Raw genomic sequence first — 24,922 nt, forward strand, 5'->3', positions numbered from 1 at the left:
TGTTTTGTAAATTTGTTTTACATATCCATCAGGAATGAACTTTTAAATTACTACAAATATTCCAATGATAGTCCATGCACTTTACACTTATATCAGCCCGGACGTATTTTCGATATGGATTGGAGAATGACTCTGAATGATACCACCTATAGTACCCCACCATATTATAGTTGAGTATGGTGAGGTACCCAGAAAAGAAAGGTAACTGGTAAACAGTGGTGCTGCAGGAATCTGCCCTTGGGCCTTACTCTTTAATGCATTTGTTAATGTTATGTCACATGGATGGACATAGGGATCTTCAGTTGCTTTGCTGGTGATACAAAGTTGGAGAGAGTTATGATTGATGTTAACTCTCTTCAGGAAGATTTGACTTTTAGCTTGAATGTGTGGGATCATAGTTCTGACATTAATCAGTGTAAGAGCTGTTGCACTTATTATTAAAATTAGTAGTTAGAGTGAAGTATAAAGCTGCATCCTGTGTTGACGGAACAGTGTTGCAGGAAGTCGATGATAATGAAGATCTATGTGTGATGGTTGATAGTGGTGTGAAGTTCACGGAACACATTGCAAGTGTTGTAAAGTTATACAGCACATTGCTGTTATAATAAGGAACACATCACAATAGAGATAAGGAGATGGTTGTATATTACTGTATATAGCATGTCAGACCACTCAGACTGTTATACTGAAATTTGGTAACCTGGTTTCCATTATGATGTGGAAACTCTAGAAAGGGTCCAGAGAAGAGTAACTAAGCTAATATCAGGACTCAGGAATGTTATTTATGGAGAGTGGTTGAGGGAATATAAATTGCAGAGTTTGGTGCAGAAAAGAAGTGATATACTAAAGAAGTTTAAGCTAGCAAAGAATTTTACCAGATTAATACAGAAGGAATTATCCATAGAATGTGGAAGGTGAGAAGAACAAAGAGTGAACAAGCCATCCCTAGAAGTTGTATAAAATTGTGGTGCAGAAGAGTAAATGGGTGAGTTGGATGCATTGTCAGAATGAGGTGTGAATATTAGGAGCATGCAGGAGTTTAAGGTTCAGTATGGTAGTTATGTTGCTCACTCACTGAGTGACACCATCTTTTCCTCTATAGTGGTTGTTATAATAATAAGTATTATTACCGTTATTATTGTTATAAACTATTATATTATGATAACAGTGACATCAAAAGCTGAAGATAAGAATATCCTAGATGTCTGGAGTAATTCCTTTGAAAGATTGTTAAATAAAACAAGCAGTGACAGAACCTTATTAGAAAATTTTCAAGAGTATATCAGTTCTCGAGGTAGAAAATGTCATCAAAAACTTTCAGACATTTTCATCAAGTTTTTGATGAAAATGTCATCAAGGCCACTGGTGTAGATGATATTTGACCAGAAATGTTTAAATATGGAGGTATAAAAGTTTTACAATGGATACACTACATAATTTTGAGGCCTGGTCAGAAGTTTAAATTTCAGATGATTGGAGTTGAGCTATCATAGTTTCCATTTATAAAAAAATAGAATAAAGCTGAATCTAGGTGAATTGATTCAGTTAGAAGTGCCACTTAGAAGAATGAAATGTTAGATACAACAGTATTGAAGGGCCGACAAGTAAGAGAATAATTTGGAGGGAAATTGTTGATAGGAGACTATGTAAACTATGTAGTGCTGTCATAGTAGCCTGAAGACCCTTTGAGGATACATATGAGGAAATTGATGATGATGATTATCCAGAAAATTGCATTTAAGATTGTTTTGGAAGAGTTTGCAAACAAGTATCAATCTTTTGCCTCATAAACGTCATTCTTTCTTCTAAAAATGTCCTCTGCATCACAACAATGACAGTAACAAATTGTATTCTTTGTCTAAAAATATGAAGCTGGGATTTCATTTCTGTTTTAAAAAACAGTAGAGAAATTAAATCCTAGAGATGGTTGTAGAAATTTTTGTTCCTGGAGCTGACAAGTTGCATTATTAGAAGCAGGATTCAAATATTTCCGAATGTTGTCGTTAAGATAAATTCCAATCTCTAACAACAGTGTTTAATTGCTTCTGCTAATAGTTTGATGTTCGTTGACAAACACAAACCTTATCTAATTGAACAGAAAGTTTCTTAGAAGTAATAAATTGCTGCTTCTTAAGTACATTTTGGCAGATATGCAGGATAAATGAGCATTACTTATGATAAATAACACTGCTTGCTCATTTTGCCAACTGATTACCATATCTACTCTTCTAGCAATGAGCTGCAGGTTTGAATCCTACTGTGGACAAGGTGGTTTTTGGATGTCTTTAGAAGGGAAATGAATTTCATCACCCAGCAAGAGTCTGCCACTTCATGTATTGGAGGCCTGAAATGGCATGAAAAAGTTCTATGTTTCAGATTATTGAAAAAAAAAAAACATGCATGCATGTGTGCGCACACACAATAAAATAATAGAAATATAGTTTCCCCCCATGGTACTATTGGGTTATAACTTTTCATGGGTGGGAGTATTAAAAAAAAAGTGATGAGTTGTGCACTTTCATTGTAGAGAATTGGAAGGGGATAGAAATGGCGTTTGAGAAAGTCATGAGTGGGAAAATTTTATGCCAAACTAGCAAGTGTAAAATGAGAATGAGAAAAAAATTATTGGGATTTAACTATGATAATATAAAGAGAGAAGTAGCAGTAGCATATAATTATAAGGAAAGTGAATTTCTGATGTACAAATAGCTTAGATAAGCACATGGTGGAAAGAACAGAATTAAGAGTTTTGGATTTGGTCATAACACCAGAGAATCTGATTGTGACTGAGATGTCAACTTTTTCCTCAGTTGATGAGTGACCATGTAGCCTTGACCTGGGAGATGACTTATTTCCTCTAAGAGTGGAGCTTTGGAAGACAGTGACACTAATGGTTTTGAAAGCATATGGTGTTGAGGTAGAGGTAGACAAGACAGGATATTTAGTGGGATGTTGCTAAAAACCAAGGAGCACAGAGGGTGGAGAGCAGGAGATGTTTAGGCAGTTGAGCTTGGTAAGTGCAAGAAGAATGATTGTTATAGGAGATTTTGACTACAGCAGTGTAAGGAGGGAAGAAGAAAATGCATGTAGTAATAAGGGAATGGAATTTCTAGAATTCTTGAGGAACAAATGTCTTACACAACATATAATAGAGGGAACAAGAGGATCAACAGTTTTGGATTTGGTCATAGCATCAGAAGAGCTGGTAATAACTCATATGATATCTCTCCCCCAGTTGGAGAGAGCGACCATATGGTTTTGACTTGGAAGATGAATAGGCATGCAGGAGTATCAAAGAAAAGAGAATGTGTGTGGAATTATAAAGTGGGTGATTATAATAGTCTTAGATATCAACTTGGGGCAGTTCCATGGAGGGCAGAATTGGAAGGCAAGGATATCATTAGTGCTTGGGAAATTGTGAAGGAATATTTGTTAACAGCAATAGTCAGCTGTATTCCAACTCAATTTGGTCTAAGTGGATGACAAACAATATCAAACAGGAACTGCAGATATAAAAGAGATTATGGAAGAGATATAAGGAGAGGGGTGGAGAGCAGATGCATGAAGAATATAAGACTCAGGCCAGAAGAGTGACTAGTATAGTGAGAAAGGCGAAACTAGAATATGAGAAGAGATTGGCATTAAGATTCAAAGAAAATCCTAGGGAATTTTTTAGCTATGTGGCCAGTAGGAGGAGAAATGATTGTGGAAGAATGACATTGTGGGATAAAAATGGGAATAGAGTGACTGATGCAGAGGACATAATGGAGTTGCTCAATGAGCACTTTATTGAAGTATTTCATCCTGGAGGAGTAAAATTTAATACTAGAGGGATAGGGCAGGTTCGAGGTTTAGAAGTGCAGGAGGAGAAGGTATTCCAAATATGGAGTACTCTGGATGTCATTAAAACTGTGGGACTGGATGGTATTTCAGCACAAGTTTTGAGAGAATGTGCTCAAGAACTGACAGCTCCATTTACTGGCTTTTCAATGAAAGTCTGTCTACAGGAAAGGTACCCAGGGAATGGAAGGAAGGAAACATAGTGCCATTGTGTCTAATTATAGGCCAGTTTGTGTGTGTCAGTAGTAGTTGTTAAGGTCGTGGAGAAATTAGTGAGGTACCATATGCAGCGTTGGGCAGATGAGGGTAATGTTATCTGTAAGAATCAACATGGATTTGTTAACGGGAACTCTTGCTTTAGTAATATGATTGCCTTTTATAATAAAGTGACAAGAGCAGTTGATGAAGGAAAGGCATATACTAAAGCAAGAGCTTTAGTATATGCCTCCTAGGATATTCAGCAGAAGAATCAGGATTTTGCAAAGGCATATGACAGGGTACCACATGATTTCAGTTTTGGTGGTTGATTTTAATGTATTCTAAATAGGTTTTGTTCATTGGGAAGTAGGAACACAATAGAAAGGGTTGTGGGTTCTAGCTATTGCGTTCACAATTATTGAGGGCGCTGCGTTGTAAAATTTTGCATAGATGGGCTGTTTTGCATATTCCAGTTTGGAAGTAGCAAATGATTTGGAAGTTTTGTTCTTCTCTTCCTATTCCATTTATCTTAGTATCACAGTAATAATGTATAAGAGTTTTGGAAGTTCTGTTAAGTTCTATAGATAAATGTTTTCAGCTGTATTCGAAATGTTAATCTGTCTCAAAAAAAAAGGGATGGGGGAATACGTAAATATATTAAGAGTCATATATATATATATATTATTCTTATTATTATTATGGGCAACTCCGGGGAGTCATTAGACTCATCGAGGGAGGCCCCAAATCATTTTCATCACAACTATTCGACATTCATACAGTATCTATCATACCTCGCCTTAAACTCATTCACTGTCACAGCATCCACCACAGACTCAGGGAGCGCATTCCACTCATTCACTACTCTAAAAGTAAAGAACCCAGCTCTAACACCTTTACTAACCACACTTTTGCCCAGTTTCCATGGATGTCCCCTAGTCCTCCCACAACCAGCCCTGTTCTCAAAAATATCTTCTGAATTAATTTTATAGAAACCCTTCAGTAATTTGAATGTCTCAATCATATCTCCCCTCCTCCGCCTATCAACCAATTTTTGCAACCCACAAATCCTCAACCTGTTCTCATACGGTTCATTCCACAGACCTGCTATTATCTTGGTCACTCGCCTGTGGATCCTCTCCACCTCCTCCACATCAAGAAGAAACCTAGGTGACCAAATCTGGGCACAGTAGTCGAGATGAGGTCTTATCAAGGCTCGATACAGAGGAACAATAACCTGCTTGTCTCTGCTTGTCAATGTATTCTTCAGCAACCAAGTGATTTGATGAGCTGATTTGGCCACTTTTGCAATGTGTCCCCTAAATTTCAATTCCTTATCCACCAACACTCCTAAATCTTGTGCCTCATCAATTTCCTGGAGCACGGTTCCACCAATGCAGTAAACTGCCTCCAATCTTTTCACACCAAAATGCATAACCTTACATTTTGCCACATTAAATTGACATCCATTATCCCTAGCCCAGACCTCCAATCTATCCAAATCATCCTGCAAAATTTTGACGTCATCTGCATTCACTATTGCCCTACCCAACTTCGCATCATCCGCAAACAATTGAACTGTTCCTCTCAGATCCTTTCCTATATCATTTATGAACAAATTAAACAGCAGTGGTCCAAGAACAGATCCTTGTGGTACACCACTAGTCACAGGCCGTCTTATGGACTCTACTCCTGAGTAAACCACTCTCTGATATCTCTCCGTCAACCACCCTCCTATCCATCTCACCAACCCTATGTCCATTCCCATATGCTGCAATTTACTGATTAGAATTCCATGTGGTATCCAGTCAAAGGCCTTAGCAAGGTCCAGTAGAATCACTGTAAACCCATTACCCTTATCCAGTTCAGCCGTCACTGTGTTATAATACGTGAGCAAGTTACTGAGGCATGACCTACCCTTCACAAAACCATGCTGTCCCCGATACAGTATCCCATTTTCTTCTATCCAATCTTGTATTTTCCTCTTGACTATTTTCTCTAAGACCTTGATAATGATTCCTGTTATGCTGATTGGCCGGTAATTTTCAACAGCAGCCTTGGAACCACCTTTGTGCAGTGGAACTATTTTCCCCTCTTTCCACCCCCTTGGGACTGACCCAGTCCTGAGGCTCAAATTAAACAAAATGGTCAAGGGCACTGACAATTCTTTGGCCGCTTCACGTACGACACGAGCTGGTATACCATCCAATCCCACAGATGTATTGACATTGAGGTTCTGTAATAGACTAGTTACCTCTACTTCATTCATCACAATTCCAGTATAAGCTGTTGGTTCTTCCATTTCCGCAAATTCACCACCTGGATGATATACTCTTGCAAAGTGCTCGCTCAGTAATTCCACAACATCGACTGATTCGGTTACCTCCCTACCCTCAGCATTTTTTAAGATCATTCTACCATGAGCATTTTTCCTTTTACTTGCAACATATTGAAAAAACTGTTTGGGATTCTCTTTAGCCTGCATGGCCAATTTCCTTTCCTAATCTGCTTTTGCTTTTCTTACCACCCTTGTTACCATCCTGGCTTGAGCTTTATACTGTTCATGCACCTGATGATCACCCTTCTCCTTAAATTCCCTCCACAATTGTTTCTTTTTTTGCAGCTCAAGCTTAATAGTGTTATTCATCCATTTAACCCCTACCTGATTTATTATTCGGACTCTTGGTATACAGTCAACCATTGCCTCCTGCAAACAGTTCTTAACCACCTCCCATGCACTATCAACATCCAGCCCTTGCAGATTTACATGCCATGGCATTGAGCCAAGCACACACCTAAGCTTGTCATACTTAGCAGCCCGGTAATTCCACATGTACCCTGTCTTAATTGTAAATTCGACTCCTTTAGCCACCTCCCAAGTCATGACCTTATGGTCACTCTCACCAATTGGTGGCAACATGGTCATGTTCGTTACAGCTACATTCTCAGTTGCAATTACTAGGTCCAGCACTCTTTGCCCCCTGGTATTTTCCAATACATGTTGCCGTAGATAGTTGTCCCTTAATAACTGCATAAAATCCAATTCCTTCCTCCCATTTGCCCTCTCCTCTTTCCAGTCAATGTTACCATAATTGAAATCACCCATAATAATTACCCTCCTTCCACTCATTTCTTCTATTTGCTTATGCATACTATCCCCACTGTCCACTCCATCACCCGGCCTATAGCAGCACCCAATTGTATATTTTTTTCTGCTAGATTCTATCTCACACCAAACAGCCTCAAATGTGCTTTTTTCCCCATCCTGCAGTTCAACTTCTATACTCCTTGGCTGAAGCTCATCGGCTATCATCAATAACACTCCTCCCCCCTTTTTATTCACCCTGTCACTCCTGAACACGCTATACCCGTCGCATTCAATCCCACTAGCTTTATCATCTTCTGTCAGCCATGTTTCACTAATACCGACAACCTGTGGCCTGGAAGTGCCAACCATGGCCAAAAACTCTTCCTTCTTGTTCCTAATACTCCTGGCATTAGTGTACATGAATCGCAGAAGCCCATTTGTCCCATCCCTACTTTGATGCCTTATACTAACTATCCCATTCTGATTTGTTGTCCGTTGTACTCGCCCGGGCATAATATACTCATTCATACACTTAACTGCCCCCCCTAAAGTCTGCATATCTACTCCCCCCTCTTAATAAATCTAGTTTCCCTGAGTCTGTACATCCACTTCCACATCATTCATCAACACTCTTTCAAGTCTCCGTACACCAACTCCATTCAAATGTAACCCATCCATCTTATATAAGTCCTTTCGCCCATCGAACTCATTTCACACATCCACAAATTCCACACCACTCTCCATGCATAACCCACACATAAAGTCGTTGGCAATTTTGGCCCTCCTTCTAAGCACTTCGCTGTCATACCGCGGTAAGATACTCACCATCCTAACTCTCTCACTCTTCTCTTTTGCTACCTCAAACAACTCCCTCACATCCTCTATCATTTCCATTTTGTCCTCTTTCAAATCATTCGTTCCTGCCACGATTATCATCTCTTTCACCCTCTGTTTTTGCAGTCGAATAGATTCGCTGACGTCCTTTATGTTCGCAGCCGGCTGGTACGACTTCGTTAAATTCTCAATTATTACGCCTCTTAATAGCGAATCCCCATACAGCACTCGCTCCTTCATTTTATTGACGTTTACGAACAATATATATATATATATATATATATATATATATATATATATCAATTACGTAACTTTCCCTCCTTAAGTCTCTGACTCCCTAGCTTGCATAATCATTGCCTAGAAGTAGAAAAATTAGATAAAGACAGGATACAGTTATATTAAAAATGTCAAGAAATTATATTCTTGTTCAATCCTTTATCTAGGTATTTGTAAAGAAAGTTTGCATGTGTGTGTGCTTTGCATTATGGGATGCTAAAGTAATTAATGTGAAGTCATTGGTCCCATACATAAGTGGCCTAGTTGTGAAGAAATGCATAAACTTAGTTTGCTAACACTTGGATAAAGGTCGAACAAGAATATAGTTTCTTGGTGTTTTTAATTTCATTTATAACCAAGTAAAAAAGCTTTCTAATCAAGGTACAGTGATGGAAGAGGGAATATCTAACACACTCAATTTTTTTTACATTAGCGGAACCTTGAAATGAGTCGTGACTTGAGGAATCCTTAAAATTGTCTTTGTTTATTATGTATATATATATATATATATATATGAACACACAATGTTCATTTATTTATTTTTTTAATCATGATCTCTTGCAGAACACTAGGTTTCTGCAGAACCTCATAAAACTATCAGAAAAAACAATAAACCTTATTAAAAAGAGAAAACATTTGATTGCAGAAGGGAAAAGAGGAACTATTGAAATAATGGTAAGAAATTAGGCAATAAGGATAAATATAAAAGAAGATATTAAGAAAAGAGAGGATGATTATGATACAAAAAACCATAGATGAAAATGGAAACCTCCGAATTCTAAAAAATAATCTTTCATTTGGAAGAAAGAATATTATAGCTCTTGAAGACCAAAATGGAAGAAAATTATTTAGCAAACTAGAAATCACAGAAGAAGCAAAAAATTTCTTCATGAATAAAAGTGAAGAAAGAAAATTTCAGAATCAACAGAAAAAATAATTATGACAATATCTCTGATATACTTCCATTAGAAATCTTTGAAATTGAAAAAGCATTAAAACAAATGAAAAAGAATAGAGCTGCTGAGTAGGATCATTTAACACTTTCATTGCCAAGCTGAAAATTGGAATTTCGTGTGGTGGCCAAATTTTTTAAATTTTTTTATTTAGTTAGCGACGATAACGCGAGATCGGCCGATCGGTGAGAACTCGTATCACGCGATATCGTGTGGTTGGCAATGAACGTGTTGATAATAGAGATGATTAAAGAAGGTGGGGATATTCTAAAAGAAGAATTGAAAATCCTCTTCAATAGATGTATCAGAAAAAAGGAGAAATACCCCAAATATGGAATAATGCAAACATTATTTTACTACATCAAAAAGGAAGTAAATTAAAAGTAGAAAACTACAGGACCTATTATTTTGTTATCCCACATTTCTTAAGCTTTTCACTAGAATTATAACCAAGAGATTAGAAACAACACTTGATTCAGTACAACCCTCTAAACAAGCTGGTTTCAGAAAGAACATCAGTACAATAGATCATACCGTGGGCATGGATGTTTGTGATTGTCTGTGGAAATACCAGTGGTGGTGGTCGGCGATGGTGTAGTTGCAGTCAGTTGGTGAATTGTGAAGTAGTGGGGACAGAGTGTAGAGTAGATGCCCTCCCTTGATGAGTCTTTGGACTCCCTGGAGGTGACAAATAATAATAATAATAAACTGATACTTAAGTTGCAGCACATGGGTTTAGATGTCGGGTTAGTCAACTGGGTTCAGGATTGGCTGTCTGATAGGTATCGGAGAGTTGTGTATGGTGGGGCAATATCAAGGAGGCAGAAGGTTACAAGTGGGGTTCTACAGGACTCAGTACTGGAACCTGTATTGTTTAACTTTTATATCAGTGACATTGTCAATGGATTGCAAGGGGATATTCAGCTGTTTGCAGATGATGAAGGGTTGGAAAGGGTTATTAGTAATAGTGCAGATGTTTCAGTCCTACAAAAGGATTTGAATAAACTGGACTGATGGGCAAATGAATGGGGATGTCGGTTTAATGCAGCAAAATGTAAAGTCTTGAAGTTTGGAATACATCGTTGGGAGGCTGCATACTCAGTTGGAGGAGCTGTACTGGAGGAAGTAGGGGTGACGAGATCTGGTGGGTAATGTTTGATAGAAAACTGAAGTTCAGGGAGCATATTGCAAAGGTGGTGAAGGTAACCTTGCAGAGATAAAAGCTATCATTCCGTTGCATAAGACCCTGATCAGACCACACTTAGACTATTGTTCTCAAATTTGGTCCCCAGAATTTGAAGGGGATAAATTAACTGTGGAAATGGTACAAAGACAGATAACAAAGATGGTTTCAGGACTGTACAATGTTAGTTACGAGAATTGGCTGAGGAAATGTGGACTGCAGAGTTTGGTGGATAGAAGAAGGAGAGGTGATATGATCGAGACTTAAACTGTTGAGAGGCAGTTACAGGGTTGACACTGGGGAGTTCTTTCACTTGGTGGAACAGGGTGAAAGAGCAAGGGGCCATCCCTGGAAGTTACGAAAGGAAGCTGTGAGCAAGAGGGTGAAGAGTGGTTTCTTCACGTGGAGGGTTGTTGAACTGTGGAATGCATTGCTTGATAGAGTGGTGAGATCAAGAATGGTCAATAAGTTCAAGGAGTGGTTTGATAGACTTTGTGTTTCCTAGGAAGGGCCTTCCACGATGAGTTTCTTGACTCCATGGAGGCCTGAATAATAATAATAAATAGGTATGTGGCAGTATCAAGAAGCAAGGAATCCATGTAACATTATAAGGTTGCTATGTGGAATTATAAGAATTTGAATAAAAAGAGATCAGAAGTGCATGAGACCTAGTAAAAAAATATTAGTTAGTAGCACTGCCAAATTATATGAAAAGTGATATGAAAGAGAAAAAGAGATGAACTAAAATGTGTAAATAAGGAAATCAAATTGGAATTGTAGATGAAAAAGTGGTTTCATGAGGAATATTAAGCTCAAGCTAGGAAAGTGGTAAATGGTATATTGAAGAAGGAAAAACTAAAACATGAGAAGAGACTAACACTATGTGCATTAAATGACTATAGATTAAACAGCATAAGGTTGTCATAATTCTTTTTGGGGTTACAAAGATGTTAGTGAAAGAATATTATTCTGTCCTAATGCTGTTGATATTTTGGAAGGCTTTCAAGTCATTGGATCATCCATTCATTAAGCCTGAGAGAAAGGAATCTGCTTAAAGGCTAATTTTGTATCATAAAAAAGACACAACAGAAACTAAAGGGTTCTTCTCATTTTTAAATAGCTTCAAGTCATTTGAAGACTGAATTGAAAACTGCTAATTATCTCATCATTATCATTGTTTGGGCAATTCAGGTATAGGCTTTTTTTATGTCCTGTTCCTGCTCTGCAGATGAAGTTGGTCTTTCCATCTTTGTCTTGGACGTCCGTAGTCTCTTCCTGTAAGTTTATATTTATATTGGGAATCCTATTGCTATTCATCCTTTCTATGTAGTGTAGCCAATTTTGCTGATATTCTTCTATTTCTTGTATGATGTTTTTTGTATCTAATCGTTCTCTTATTTCTGTGTTTTGCTAATTATCTATGGCAACTTAAGGATTAATAGAACTCTTTATTGTGTCATGAAGTTAACATTATTATTATTATTTCAGACTTTATAGATTCATAAGATTCATTTGGGAGGGCCACCTGTTTGCTGCAAATGTAGAAGATAACCTATGCAACTATGACTGGTTTACATTTAAGAATGACTATCACTTCTGGAAGTTTGGACTTGCAGATTTATCTCTATTACAAATCATTACATTAATTAGAAAAACACAAATAATTCATTGATTTGCTTAGCTGTTTGCATAAGATTTGAGCAAAAATTTACTTTATAAATATCTAAGTTACTTGTCTCTGTCCTATTACATTAACAGATAATGATGAATGCTATTTGTGATGCTACTTGCAGATTTCTCTGAATCATAAGCAATTTAAGTTTAAGACCTCTGCTTTAGACAGGGTGGCAACCTTAATTAATATAATCAATTCCCAAATGCACGTGTATCTCCCCTTCCACACAATTTTTCAAAATGGGCCGGTTAATCCATGCTCATTTTGAAATTCTTTAACTTGCAGCTCTCTGTATTTGTATTCATATGTATTCATTTTTTTTTTAAATTTTTATTTTATATATTTGTTTAATATTACCAACTAATTTATATTATTTTAATATATATATATATTAATTTAATGTGTATGCTCACTTATTTTATTATATATTTGCAGACAAACAAGATTGTGAAGAATCTGATAGTGTATTACACGATCTAGAAGAAATTGATGATGAAGCTGATCAGAATGGCATTGCATTTGTAAAAGTTACTGATGAAAGTTTATCAGTTGACTTTGGATTAAATAAATTACCAGCACTGGTCTATTATAGAAACAGAATGCCAATGCTTTATGATGGTAAATTATTAATAATATTTTTGACAACTCATTTTGTAGTGATTTATTTTCCAACATTAATAAAACAATACCTTTTTTAATCTTCATATATTTTTTTTTACTCAGTTACTTCTCTTCTACCTAGAATATAAGAGGTTATTCAGAGATCTATCTAGATTGTTCTATCTTGTGTTATTCTGTTAGTAGCTGTCCTAGTTGACCAAGAGGCTGTGGTTTCGAATCCTGCCAGGAGCACGGATGTTTGTGTACTAACCATTTACCATATCTACTTCTGTAACCTGTGTCCTGGCACAGTATGATCTTTGATGTCTTTGCACTATAAAAATCAAAAATAACTAACAAATAACTTATTTAGTATGTTCTAACTCTATTCCTTTTGCCCATAGATTCTCCATGTTGTTTTGACATTTTATTTGGAAGGTCATCTCAATTTCTAGCCCCTCTTCTAACTTTAACATCTAGGAATTTGCTGCTTTTTCATTTGCTATAAAGTAGTCTATTATTGATTTTTGTCCTCTTGCACACCACGTATATTTATGTATATCTTTATGTTTGTAAAATGTATTCATATTTTTTAATTATTATATATTGTATAATCAATGAGTCACTTTCCATTTTTGTTTACTATTGGTTCTCCAAATTTTTGTATATTATTGTTAATTTTTTTCATCCCTATTGTGGCATTAAGATCTCTGGCTATAATTATATCGTCTGTTTTATTTAATTTTTCATATATTCCTTGTAACTCTTTGTAAAAGTAATCATTTTCTTCTTCTTTTCCTTCTTCTAGGACATACACTCTAACAGCTGTTAAATTTTCTTTATTTAATTTTAATCACACTTCTAATATTCTTTCATTCCAGTATGTATAATGAGTTATTTTGCTTTAATTGATTTATGGATCCAAATCATTACACCAGCTTTTGCATGTATTTGTTTGTCCACTCCACTATATATGATATTGTAGTTAGCTGTTTCTTTTGTTCCTTTAAGTTTCTTTTTTGTTTCTGTAAGAACTGCAATTTCTATATTTTCGTCATTTAAAATTGTATCTAATTCTTCATCTTTATGTGATATGCTTCTAATGTTCCATGTAGCATATTTCACCACATTTTTCTTTTTTCAAAGTTTCTTAACCTTTTCCAGTTTGTGGTCATCTTCCATGTTTTATGTCCGGTTTGGATTTCGTTGAGACTTGAAAGTAATATGTGTTTCCCTATGTCAAATGACTAGCATGATGATAGGTATCCTAGTGGTGGGCTGCCACCTTAAGACAACTAAACTTGCCTTTTTTTAGTAGATAGTGGAAACTACAGTTTGAGAGGAAAGAGTCACCCCCTCGCCCTCGAATTGCTCTAATAGCACTGGGGGGGGGAAGAAGTAAGAGAGAGTAGAGGGAAAGAAGAGTAGAAGACCAGTCTCCAGATATGATATACCAAGTGTATATTGTACGAAGTAAGATCAGGTCTAGCTTGGGTATCTCAGGTTTGCCATGCCCATACTCACTAATGTGAGCCCCTGAGACTAGTAGAAGAGTTAGTTTTGAAAAACAAACTATTTGTAAACTGTATTGTATTATTTTTTGGAAAGGTATTCAGATTAATATGAAAATTTTGCATCTTTGAACTTATACTTTTAATAATACTTCTGAATAGATTAATGATTACAGATATATAATGTTTACTTAATTACTTATTGGCATAATCTGAAATTTCAAAAGGAAGCAGTTACACTGTATAATCACATTCAGGAGAATAAATCAGGTGGGAGGTAATGGAGTAGTAGCCTTGATTAAGCAAGCGCTTTAAAATAAAGAGGAAAGAAAAGTCATAGCAAGGAAAGCAAAAATCATATTCTGAAAGAAAATTATCCAGGATGATTATAGAAGGATAATTTTAATGAATGCAGTTTTTATTTATTTATTATATATATATTTTTTTGTCATATATATATATATATATATATATTTTTTTTTTTTTTTTTTTTTTTGTCATATATGGTTCCCACTCACAAAAGGCTGTAATCCTATAGTACATTAGTACTGTGCATGGGCTAAGGATTTTCTTTATTCTATTTTTTATTAATTTTTATAATGTGTTTGTAGTTTTTATTTAATTTTTATGTAGTCAAGAAAAACTTTTTCGAGTCACTTCAGACCTCCAATAAGCAGGGCAGCAGCCTCACACCAAGTGATGAACTTTGTCTCCCACCTAAAGATAATCGCTAGCACGCATGCCCATGCCAAGATTCAAATCCATGACCTGTTGGTTGGAGAGCAGATACGTTAACCACTTTGCCAACCAGGCCACTGCCACTTACGAGGAAGGTGATAGAAGCAGAAGGATAGTTCAAGTACTGAGTGATCATTTTGAAAGTGTATATCATCCAGGCAGAGATGATGCAGTAACTGATGGGATCAATGTGAAAATATAGATGGGTCAACTGTAGATGCATAGTATATTGCAAATTGATGCAAATACAGCTAGGGGTTAGATGAAATATTTGTGTATTATGAGAAAGCACTAGGGAGTTGAGTTCTGGGTGTCTTCTCACTGGGTTGTTTCATCACTTGAAGAGAGCCATTGGAGCGGAAAGAGGGAAATATAGTTTCATTACTTAAAGGACTTGATAAGACAGAGGTTGCACATTATGGATCAGTAGTATCTCAGAAATGGTTAGTTTAGGCCATAATTCAAGGATGAATGGATAGAAATATGATATTCTGTGTTTAGGGGCAGGGGAGAGAGAGAGAAATGTATGGCTTTGTAAAGGGGAAGTCTTGTCATTAGTAATTTACTCACTTATATATACTTACTATATTATATAGTATATTTATTCCTTGTAATAAAGTGACTGGAGTTAGATGAAGGAAATGGGTATATTGTTGGTTTTGCAGAGACATCTGATAGGATACTGTAATCTGCTACATAAATTGGCATAAATGGGTATGGATATTATTATTATTATTATGTGACCTCCAAGGAGTCCAAAGACTCATCGAGGGAGAGTGAGCCAACAGCATCGATGATTGTGCCCCTTCCAACTACGAACTGTGCTCAAACTTGCTTAACTTTTTGCGAGCCATTAGTAGCAGAGACTACCAATTGACCAACCTTTGCTGGCAATGACTCTGGTACCATCTATAAGAGTATGGTTAATGAAGACTTTGTAGGGGAAAGATATTAGCAGTGCATCGGAGTTGGTGAAGGGGTGTTTGAAGAAGAAATATCAGACTCTATGCCCAGAGTTAGGAGCTAGTGGATAAGCAGCATCATTAAGGAGTTGAAGTAAAAGGAAAAAATTATGGATAGTATATAAAGAGAAAGGTGATTAGTAAGTCCAACAGTACAAACTGCAAGCAAGTTGAGTTACCTTATATGGTAAAGAAGACCAAAGCTAATTGTGAGCTAGTATGGCCAAAGGAAATCCCAAAGAGATCTTTTGCTATTTGGCAAGTAAAAGACAGAGGATGACTCTAACAAGTGCTGATGTAGGGAGGGAACAGTAGCATTGAAATATTTGAGTTACTGAGTGATAATGTGATAATTTTGTGAAGGTGTAAGATCTAGGTCAAGATATTGCAATCCCAGATGTGACATGGACTGTGTGAGAATATTAGTAGATGAATTGTAGATACTTATGATTGTAGAATCTTAGTGCAGATATGGCCATGGAATTAAATGGGACTTTAGCCTATGTATTATGAGAATGTGCAAATGATTGGCAGCTTTTCTGACCAAACCATTCAATTTAAGTATCAGTTCTGGGATGGTGACTAGGGAGTGAAAGAATCAAAATAGTTCCACTGTATAAAGAAGGCTAAGACATAGAGAGGTAGAAAATTATATGCAATCTGTATCCCAGGAGTGGCAGTTCAGATATTGGCAGAGTTAATAAAATACATAATCAGGACTAAGTCTTGCCTTAGTAATTTGCTTACTTTTAATAATAAAGTGACAGTTGAGTTGGAAAAAGGAAATGACTACTCAGCGAATACCACTGGACTTTGCAAAAACATTTTCCATGCACATGGAATTCTGATAAATTGGAGCAGATAGGCATAAATGTATATCCAGTAATTTGGATAAGATGGTGGCTTATGGACAGATATCAGAGATTAGTATATGGGGGAATTGAATCCAGGAGAAGGCCGATTAACTAGTTGTGTACTACAGGCAGGGGCTGCTCATTCATAGCCACTGCAGAACTGCAGCACCCCCAATTTTTCTCAATATATAAACATATTTATTAATTTATTTGTATTTGCTTGTAATATTTAATTTTATCATCAACAATCCTATACAATTCTCTTATTTTGTATAAAAATAATAAAAATCCATCTTGTAGCACATAGGAAGGCAAAGGATGCTAGCAGCACTGTGTTTACCACAGTGTCGTATTGCTATGCACGCAAGCATATGCACATCATAGTGAGATGCGAGCTATTAGCATAATGTGGCACTGTCCGTCATGCAGTTCCACTGTTGTTTATATGCAGTTTGCACCAGTAGTAGGGTGTTTGTAGTGCTTATCGTGTTTACTCCATCTCTTTAAATATTTGACATTACAATTAAAAGATTTAATTGTAATGTCCAAAAATTGTAAATCCATTCCTTTAATTACAATTAAAGGAATGGATTTTAATTTTAAGTAATTTTGAATTATACTGAACTGTATAATTTTATTGATAATAAACAATATTTTTTCATGTTTAATTTTTTTTTTAAATTTTTACCATAATTTTGATATTTTATCCAAACACATATACACTGTACTTACAGTATGTATGTATGTATATTTCGAAAGTTGCGGTACACCTACGATTTCAAGCTGCGACTGACCACAGGACTCAGCACTTGGTCCACTGCTGTCTAATTTGTACATTGAAAATGCTTTAAGGGGGAAATATTCAGTTGTTTGCTGATGATACAAAGAAAGAGCGACAGTCGATGAAGCTATTGTAGAGATCCTGCAGGATGACTTAAATAGACTGTCAATATGGGCAAAGAATAACAGCTATCACTTTCATCTGGCCAGGTGTAGTTTGCACCTGGTCATGCAGTTTGGGATGAAAGCTGTTTACTACATCAATGGAAGTGAACTGCAGGAAAGATGAAGCTAGGGATTTGGGGATGATTGTGAACAGGAAGTAGAATTTTAGAGGACATATTACAAACTGAGCCAAAACAGCCTTGAAATGACATGGTTGTGGAAGAACACACTGACAAGCCAAATAGGGAGATTATTATCCTCCACCCAGCCACTTCTGGAGTATTGCATTCAGATCTGGTTACCTGGATTTCATGAGGATCCAGAGATAGATGAGTGAGATCGTGGCTGGTCTACAAATTCTCCCTATGAGGATAGATTGAAGGCATGTGGATTTCACTGACTGTTGGATAGGTGAAAAAGAAGGGACATGATAAAAACATAAGTTATTATACTCCCTAAAGGTTTTAGAGGATTGGCCTTAGAGACTTTTTCAATACATGTCAGGAGGGAGAGAACAAGGAGTCATTCTGGAGATTGTATAAGAGTATGGCTAGCAAAGTTTTTTTTTTTTTTTTCCTTTTTCTTCTTCTTGGAAGGTGGATGAATATGTGGAATTGGTTACCATAGTTGTGAGTTGTACCTTGTCAGTGAATAACTTCAAAGGAGAGTTATAATAAATATCATGTGAACAATGGTTAGCATTCGCCTACTGTGATGAGTCTTTGACTCCATGGAGGTACCTGAGAAAATAATAATCATAAAAAAAATTTTTTTTAAATCAGCTAACGCCTTTTATTCCCACATAGCAAGTAGGTGAGGCCGTTTTAGCCCTATCTAACTTTTGGAGACTGAGTGGGCAGCCAATCAGAGATAACTGGTCCAAGGCTATCACTAAGTTAATTGCCACCCAGTGAAGTGACTGTTAACAAGTGTCACTATCTCATGGTCCCTAATCCTCGCACAGTATTTTAATGTCTGAAAATAGTGGGTTTGATGGTCTATTTTCTTGAGTTTATGGGATGAAAAACCAAAGTTACTGCGAGAAAAACCCACTTGCCCATGCCAGAGATCAACTAACTTGGGAACCATTAAAAAAAAAGGCTTAGAAAATGTTCCTCTAGTCAGCAACTAGGCTTGAACCCAAGTCTTCAATCGTGCAGCCAAGTGCCATGGAGTTCAAACACCACTTCCACTGAACTACACAGGCAGTAAAAAATCCCATCCCTGATTGGAGATGGAAAATAATAAAAACTTTATTTATTTTTAATAATGTTACCTTTCTTTTAAGTTTTATATATATATATATATATATATATATATATATATATATATATATATATATATATATATATATATATATATATATATATATATATATATTCTTTGTTATGTGATATTTATGTTTAATTTTACTAGTTTTTGCTGTTGCTATTTGGTTTCCTGTTGGAAACCTAATAGCAACATTTGGTTTCCAAATGTGACATTTCAGAAATTATGTGGAAACTTTCAGCTCGAATGTAGTTTTGTCATAGATTTTCTCTGTGGAGATTGAGTGGAGTGAGGGAGATTTTAAGCTGTTGAAAGGTTATTGTCAGATTAACATGGGGGGATTTTTCATATGGCAGAATGAAGGGATGGAACAATAACGAGCGACTATCTCTGTCATTTGCAAAGGAAATAATGAGTAAAAGGGTAAGAAGTAAGTTTTTTGCATGGAAAGTGGTAGGAGTACAGAATGCATTGTCTGAAGGGGTGGTAAAAGTGCAAACAGTGGATGAGTTTAAGGGGTGATATGATAGAGTTTGCATTGTTTTAGCATTGACTAGTTGACTGCAAATTGCCTGTTTGTGATCCTTGATAATTCCTTTGTGACAAATTCCAAATATGGTTAATGTTAAAATGAATTAGTTTTAATTAATTTTAAACATTTCAGTTATACTTGACATGAATTATATTCTTGTTTTTATTCTTATTTTACCAGGCATGATCAAACAGAAGTTTGCATATGAAATGTCTTTGTGACTGTCTTAATTATCAGAAAGCATTTGACTTTACATCATGTTGCCGTAGTAGCCTTTAATGTATTATTTTTTCTCTGACATGTATTAACAGGTGAATTACCAGATAGACCACTTTTGACCTTTGAGATCTTATCAGTAAGAGCTATATAATGCTTAATATTATATGTACTTGAGAATGTTATACATTATATAGATGGCAATTTGCTTTATATGGCAACTTGATGTGTAGTCAACTGTTCTTTATTACAAGAAGCTTAGTGGTGGAGATATTTCAACTTCAAACTTTTGTTTGCTCTCATGCTAGGATAAAATAAGGAAAAACAAGAATATAATTTCTGCCAAGTATAATTTACTTTCGTTCTTACTGAAAAAAACTCCCTGTCATTTCATTTAGTTAAGCCAAAAAAAAGTATCAGCATTATAGGACACACTGCCAATTTTTATGATAATCCTGCCTTGAAGAGCTTAACTTAGAGAGTAGATGAATAATTTTAGTGCCCTGAGGGATAGATAATCTAGAAGTAATATTCTAGAGGTTCTTTTTTTAGCCACTTCTCTGGTCCCCAAAGTAGTGGATCTTACATTGAGCAATGAAAATGATCATGATCATCATCATCATATTTCTGATATGTAATGTTATATTCAAGGTGATGTGCAGGACATTATGATAGGTTACATGATTAAGTGTACATTATAACTTGCTTTGTGTCTACAATTTAAACATTTTCTTCTACATTAGTATTTTATTTATCAGAACTCCAGTATTGTCAGATAGACATTTTGGTCTTCTGACTGCATCAATCCATCTAAATCTTGGGCTTCTTTTGTATCTTTTTTGCTGCCAATCAACTTGAATCCTGACAATGTCAAGTTGCTTCTTAATGTCTTCACTTTTAATATGATTCTTCGATTGATGTCATCTCTTTCATTTCCCTAATTTTTCTTAGAACTACCATATACCTATAGACTCTATTCTTTGATCAGCTGTGTTAGAACACAGCTCTGAATCCATAACTTAAAACTGGTTTGAACACCTGTATTGTATAACTATTACTTTAGCATTCTGCTAATTTCTCTCTTATTTGACATCCCAGAATGAGTTTTGTGACTCCATGTAAGTCAGGAAAATAACAATAATATAAATTTATTCGCCTGGCTCCTAAACTTACTATCTTTGCTCATTATATTATTTATTTATTTTATTTATTGTTATCTTCACTAAAACCATGCCTAACTGGCTGAAATGTTTTAGCTGTTCTCTTGATTCTCAATTAAAATAGCAATGAAGGACATTAGGCCTGAAAACATTTTCATGTTTCAGCCTGATTTCTTAGTTTTTGTCTCTTTATTACAGATTTCCATGCTAAATTTTTCTCTAATATATTTTATACCAGTTTATACTTTCTTCTTCCTAATATAAAGTGCTGACAGAATGTAAAACTAAGTCAAGCTTAGCTAAGTGTAAGGTTTAGGAAATAACTGAGTTAAATATTTACAATAATGTAATCCACAGTAATATAAAATGTGCTTTTAAATATATTCAGATATAGCATATGATCATAGCATTCTGAGCAGCTTTTTTTTTTGGCACCATGCTGTATTCATTTTCCAGGTCTATAAAACCTAAATACAGGTAGTGAGATATAATTGTTGTTATATTCTCATTATATCTCACTATCTTCTAGCTTTATCTTTCCAAGTTTCTCTTCTATATTATTTCTTAACCTTAGATATGCTTGCATAAATCTTACATGAACCACTCAATAGGAAATTCTTCTGTAAGTCTCATATTCAGTTTTATTTCCTATTTTTATTGATTGTTATTATGAGAGTTCTGATCTAATTTCATCAGATTTTACATCAGACTATTTTGCTTGTACCACCTTCAGTTCTAACTTCTGACATAGAATCCAAATAGAGATCACATATTGCTCAATATAATGTTCCAGTTTACATCATATAATTGTAGTCTTTTAAATAGATTTCTTTTCTTGGTATCTTGCCATGTGCCTTTTCCATATCTACTACAGATCCTTGTTATATATTGAAATATTTATTAACACGTATCGAAATACTAGAGAAGAAATGTAGGACATACATAAAAAAATCCTTCATAATGAAGGGTTTATATTTATCTAATTTTTTAATCTTCTGTGTTATTTCCCATGACCTTTGTTTAACTACCTGGATTCATGGTTAGCTTTCTTACATTTTTCTCTCTGTTCTGTAGGACATATGCTGACGTACCTGTTAGCAATTTTCCATATGATTCTTGAGGCCACGATGAAATTCTGTCTTATAACTTCACTACCTTCCTCCTTGACCAGTCAATATTTTCTTTACATTTTGCATTATATTTAATGTTCCTTAGAGACTTATTTTTATTATTATTTGTCACCTCCAGTGAGTCCAAAGACTCATCGAGGGAGGGCATCTACTCTACAACTCCATCTCCACCAATTGACTGCAACTACACCAATGCCATCTATTGCCTACCACTACCACTAGTATTTCCACAGACAATTGCAAACATCCATGCCTAAATACGGGATTCGAACCCACAGCCTTTTGGCTAGGGAGCAAATGCACTAACCCTCTGTGTATTCCTGATACAGGAATTTATATCTTCATATGAATAGTTCATTGACCATATGTAAGAAATATATGAATTGGGCTGTATGAAAATTTACAGACAAAAAATACTATTGGTGGTGATGGGTGGTAGATAGTATTCTGTGTTCATGGTTGGAGGATTAAGTATAGGGTAGACAGCGAGTTGTGTGTAGTGGAGGTAATGTACTCTCCCACAATGAGTTCTAGGACTCCTTCGAAGTGTCACATAATAGTAATAATGACTGTTAAAACAAACAACAACAAAAAAAACTGTATATACTATAGGACATCTTTGTGATATCTCTCTTCTTTCATATATTTTAGGTGATCTTCATAATGAACAAAGTGTATTAAGCTGGTTAATAGAACATAAAACTCTCCCTGGAGATACTGACTATATAGAAGATATTTCTAGTAGTGCCTTAATTTCACTGGTTGAAAGTTCCCCATTTTTGGCAGTTTTATTCTGTAAGTAATATCACTTCTTCTTTTCCTTATTTATTGATTATTACTATAGCTTATTATATTAAGACTAGCCTGATATATTAACACTGCAGCCTAATTTACTATATCAGTTATTATAACTGCAGAATATTTAGCTTACCATATCAGCCAGAAGACATAGGCTAACTGTAGCTGTGTAGATCATTAAAGCTAAACATGCATAGTTTTGTGAGGATTTTTACAATGCCTGAAAGTATGTTAATATTGAATTTTGTATTAAAGTTGGCAAAATAGCTAGTGAAACATTATTTACTAAAAATGACTTAATCTTAGTCAGACTCAGTGGCCCATCACAGCCACATAATTATGTATTTATAGAAACTTAACTAACACAGTGAATTCTCTTTTGTGTTTTTCAGCTCTGATATTTGCATGTATACTTTGGCCAGTTTATCTGTGTTGTGTAATGAAAAACCTAAGTTTCAGGGAGAGGAAAAACTCTGCCTTCACCATATGAGGCTAGTTAACCTTTGGTTGGCCCATATGAAGGTTATTTGCATTTGAGATGAGATTCAAACCATGTCTTTTTGACCAGCAGGCATTGTCAACTAAACTATGGATGCACTGAAAATAATATATTTATTTATTTGTGTAAATATATCAGTCTGAAAAGAAGTTGCAAAACCTGTAGCCTTTCAGTGCTGTGCATGAATAATGGTAAAGGAGAAAGAAAAAAGAACTTATTTATAGTTTCTTCAACAGTGGGATATTGTAGTTCTTGAGAAAAACCATGTGATATAAACCTTACTGGAGAACAGAGATGTATGAAGAAAAAGAGAGAAATTGGTTTGATAGGTTTGGAAATGCTGCTATGTGATGTACAAGTGAATTCATTAGCTTAAAGGAATTTGAAGTGAAGCACTTCAGAAGGCACAGCTGATCACTTTGGCTTCTGTGAAATGTTCTTGAAGAATCTCCTGTATGGATCAACTGATGTGTGGAGGGGTCCCCTATCCTGCATGAAAATGACTGAATCCATGCACAGGCACTGCTGTAGCTTTGGCACAACAAAATTATTTGAGGACTTCGCTGAGCAGATCACAGATCTGCTCAGCGAAGTCCTCAAAGAAGAATGGTCCAGTGATAAACAAAGCTGTCAGCCTGCACCAGACAGTAACTTTGGGTGAATGCAAAGGAATATCTTAGATTGCATGCAGGTTTTGCATGTCAATTGTGGATATTCACAGCTCTCTTCAGGTGAAAGTGAGCCTCATCTTCCCACAAAATCATCCATGACCATGCAGCATTCAACTCTACTCAAGAAAGGAATATTAAAGTGAATGTCAGTCGACTTTCAAAGTCCTGCTGTGTCAGGATTATCTTGAATGAGTAGAAATGCTGAAAATGTTGAATTTTCCAGACAGTTGTGTAAGACATGCATTGCATGAACTAATGCTGTTATTCGTGGCCTGCTTCACATTTATTCAGATGAGGAAATTTTCAATTTTCGAGGAGTGTAGCAACAGCATTGCAATTGTTTAGGTAGTAGCATCACGATCAAAGCATGTTGGGGGCAAGGTTAGTGCCATCACTGTAGATGGTATTAACAACCAGAATGAAGGGAAAAATCCTTTGTTCATCTATTTAAATTCTCCTGGCACCTGCTGAGTTACATGATATGCAAATTCCATTCATCTGATGTTTACAATGCCCTGGTGGTGAATTTGTTAGAGAAGTGGGGAGCTGACTAGCAAATCTTGCAAAAGGGTAGCTCTCATTGCATTGAAGATACCAGTGGAAACATTTTAATGAAGAAAGACAAAATAAGGGATAGATGGGTAGAGTATTCAAAGGGACTCTACAATCATGATAGAATAGATAAGCCAATGCAAGAAGATTTGGAGGGGCCTACTGTTCTTACCTGGGAAGTAACAAATGCCATTAGGAAACTGAGACCAGGAAAAGCTCCAGGAATGGATGGAATTATGGCAGAATATCTAAAGGCTTTAGATGATAAGGCTATAAGATCACTGACTGACATATGTAACAAAATATACGAAAGGACACCTGCCAAAAGATTTTAAGCACTCAACGTTCCTACCAATACCTAAAAAATCGAAAACAATCAAATATGAAGAGTACAGAACAATCAGATAGCAAAAGTTTATCATCCTAGAAAGAAATAAACAT

The 24,922-nt window shown here is 35.7% G+C and overlaps 1 protein-coding gene across 2 annotated transcripts in view; it reads left to right on the top strand.

Annotated features, from left to right (window-relative positions):
- Positions 1–24,922, top strand: part of LOC150094342 (uncharacterized) — a 484,937-nt gene that overhangs the window by 21,730 nt on the left and 438,285 nt on the right. For both annotated transcript variants that reach the window (XM_090412362.1, XM_090412363.1), the window contains exons 2-3: positions 12,480–12,662; positions 22,613–22,756. In XM_090412362.1, the coding sequence (XP_090268488.1) occupies positions 12,480–12,662; positions 22,613–22,756 (327 nt within the window). The remainder of the gene's footprint in view (positions 1–12,479; positions 12,663–22,612; positions 22,757–24,922) is intronic.

Source organism: Typopeltis vanoorti, chromosome 22 (genome assembly GCF_054136105.1).
Source record: "Typopeltis vanoorti isolate ZY-2024b chromosome 22, IOZ_Tvanoo_1.0, whole genome shotgun sequence".
In the NCBI taxonomy this organism is placed as follows: domain Eukaryota; kingdom Metazoa; phylum Arthropoda; class Arachnida; order Uropygi; family Thelyphonidae; genus Typopeltis; species Typopeltis vanoorti.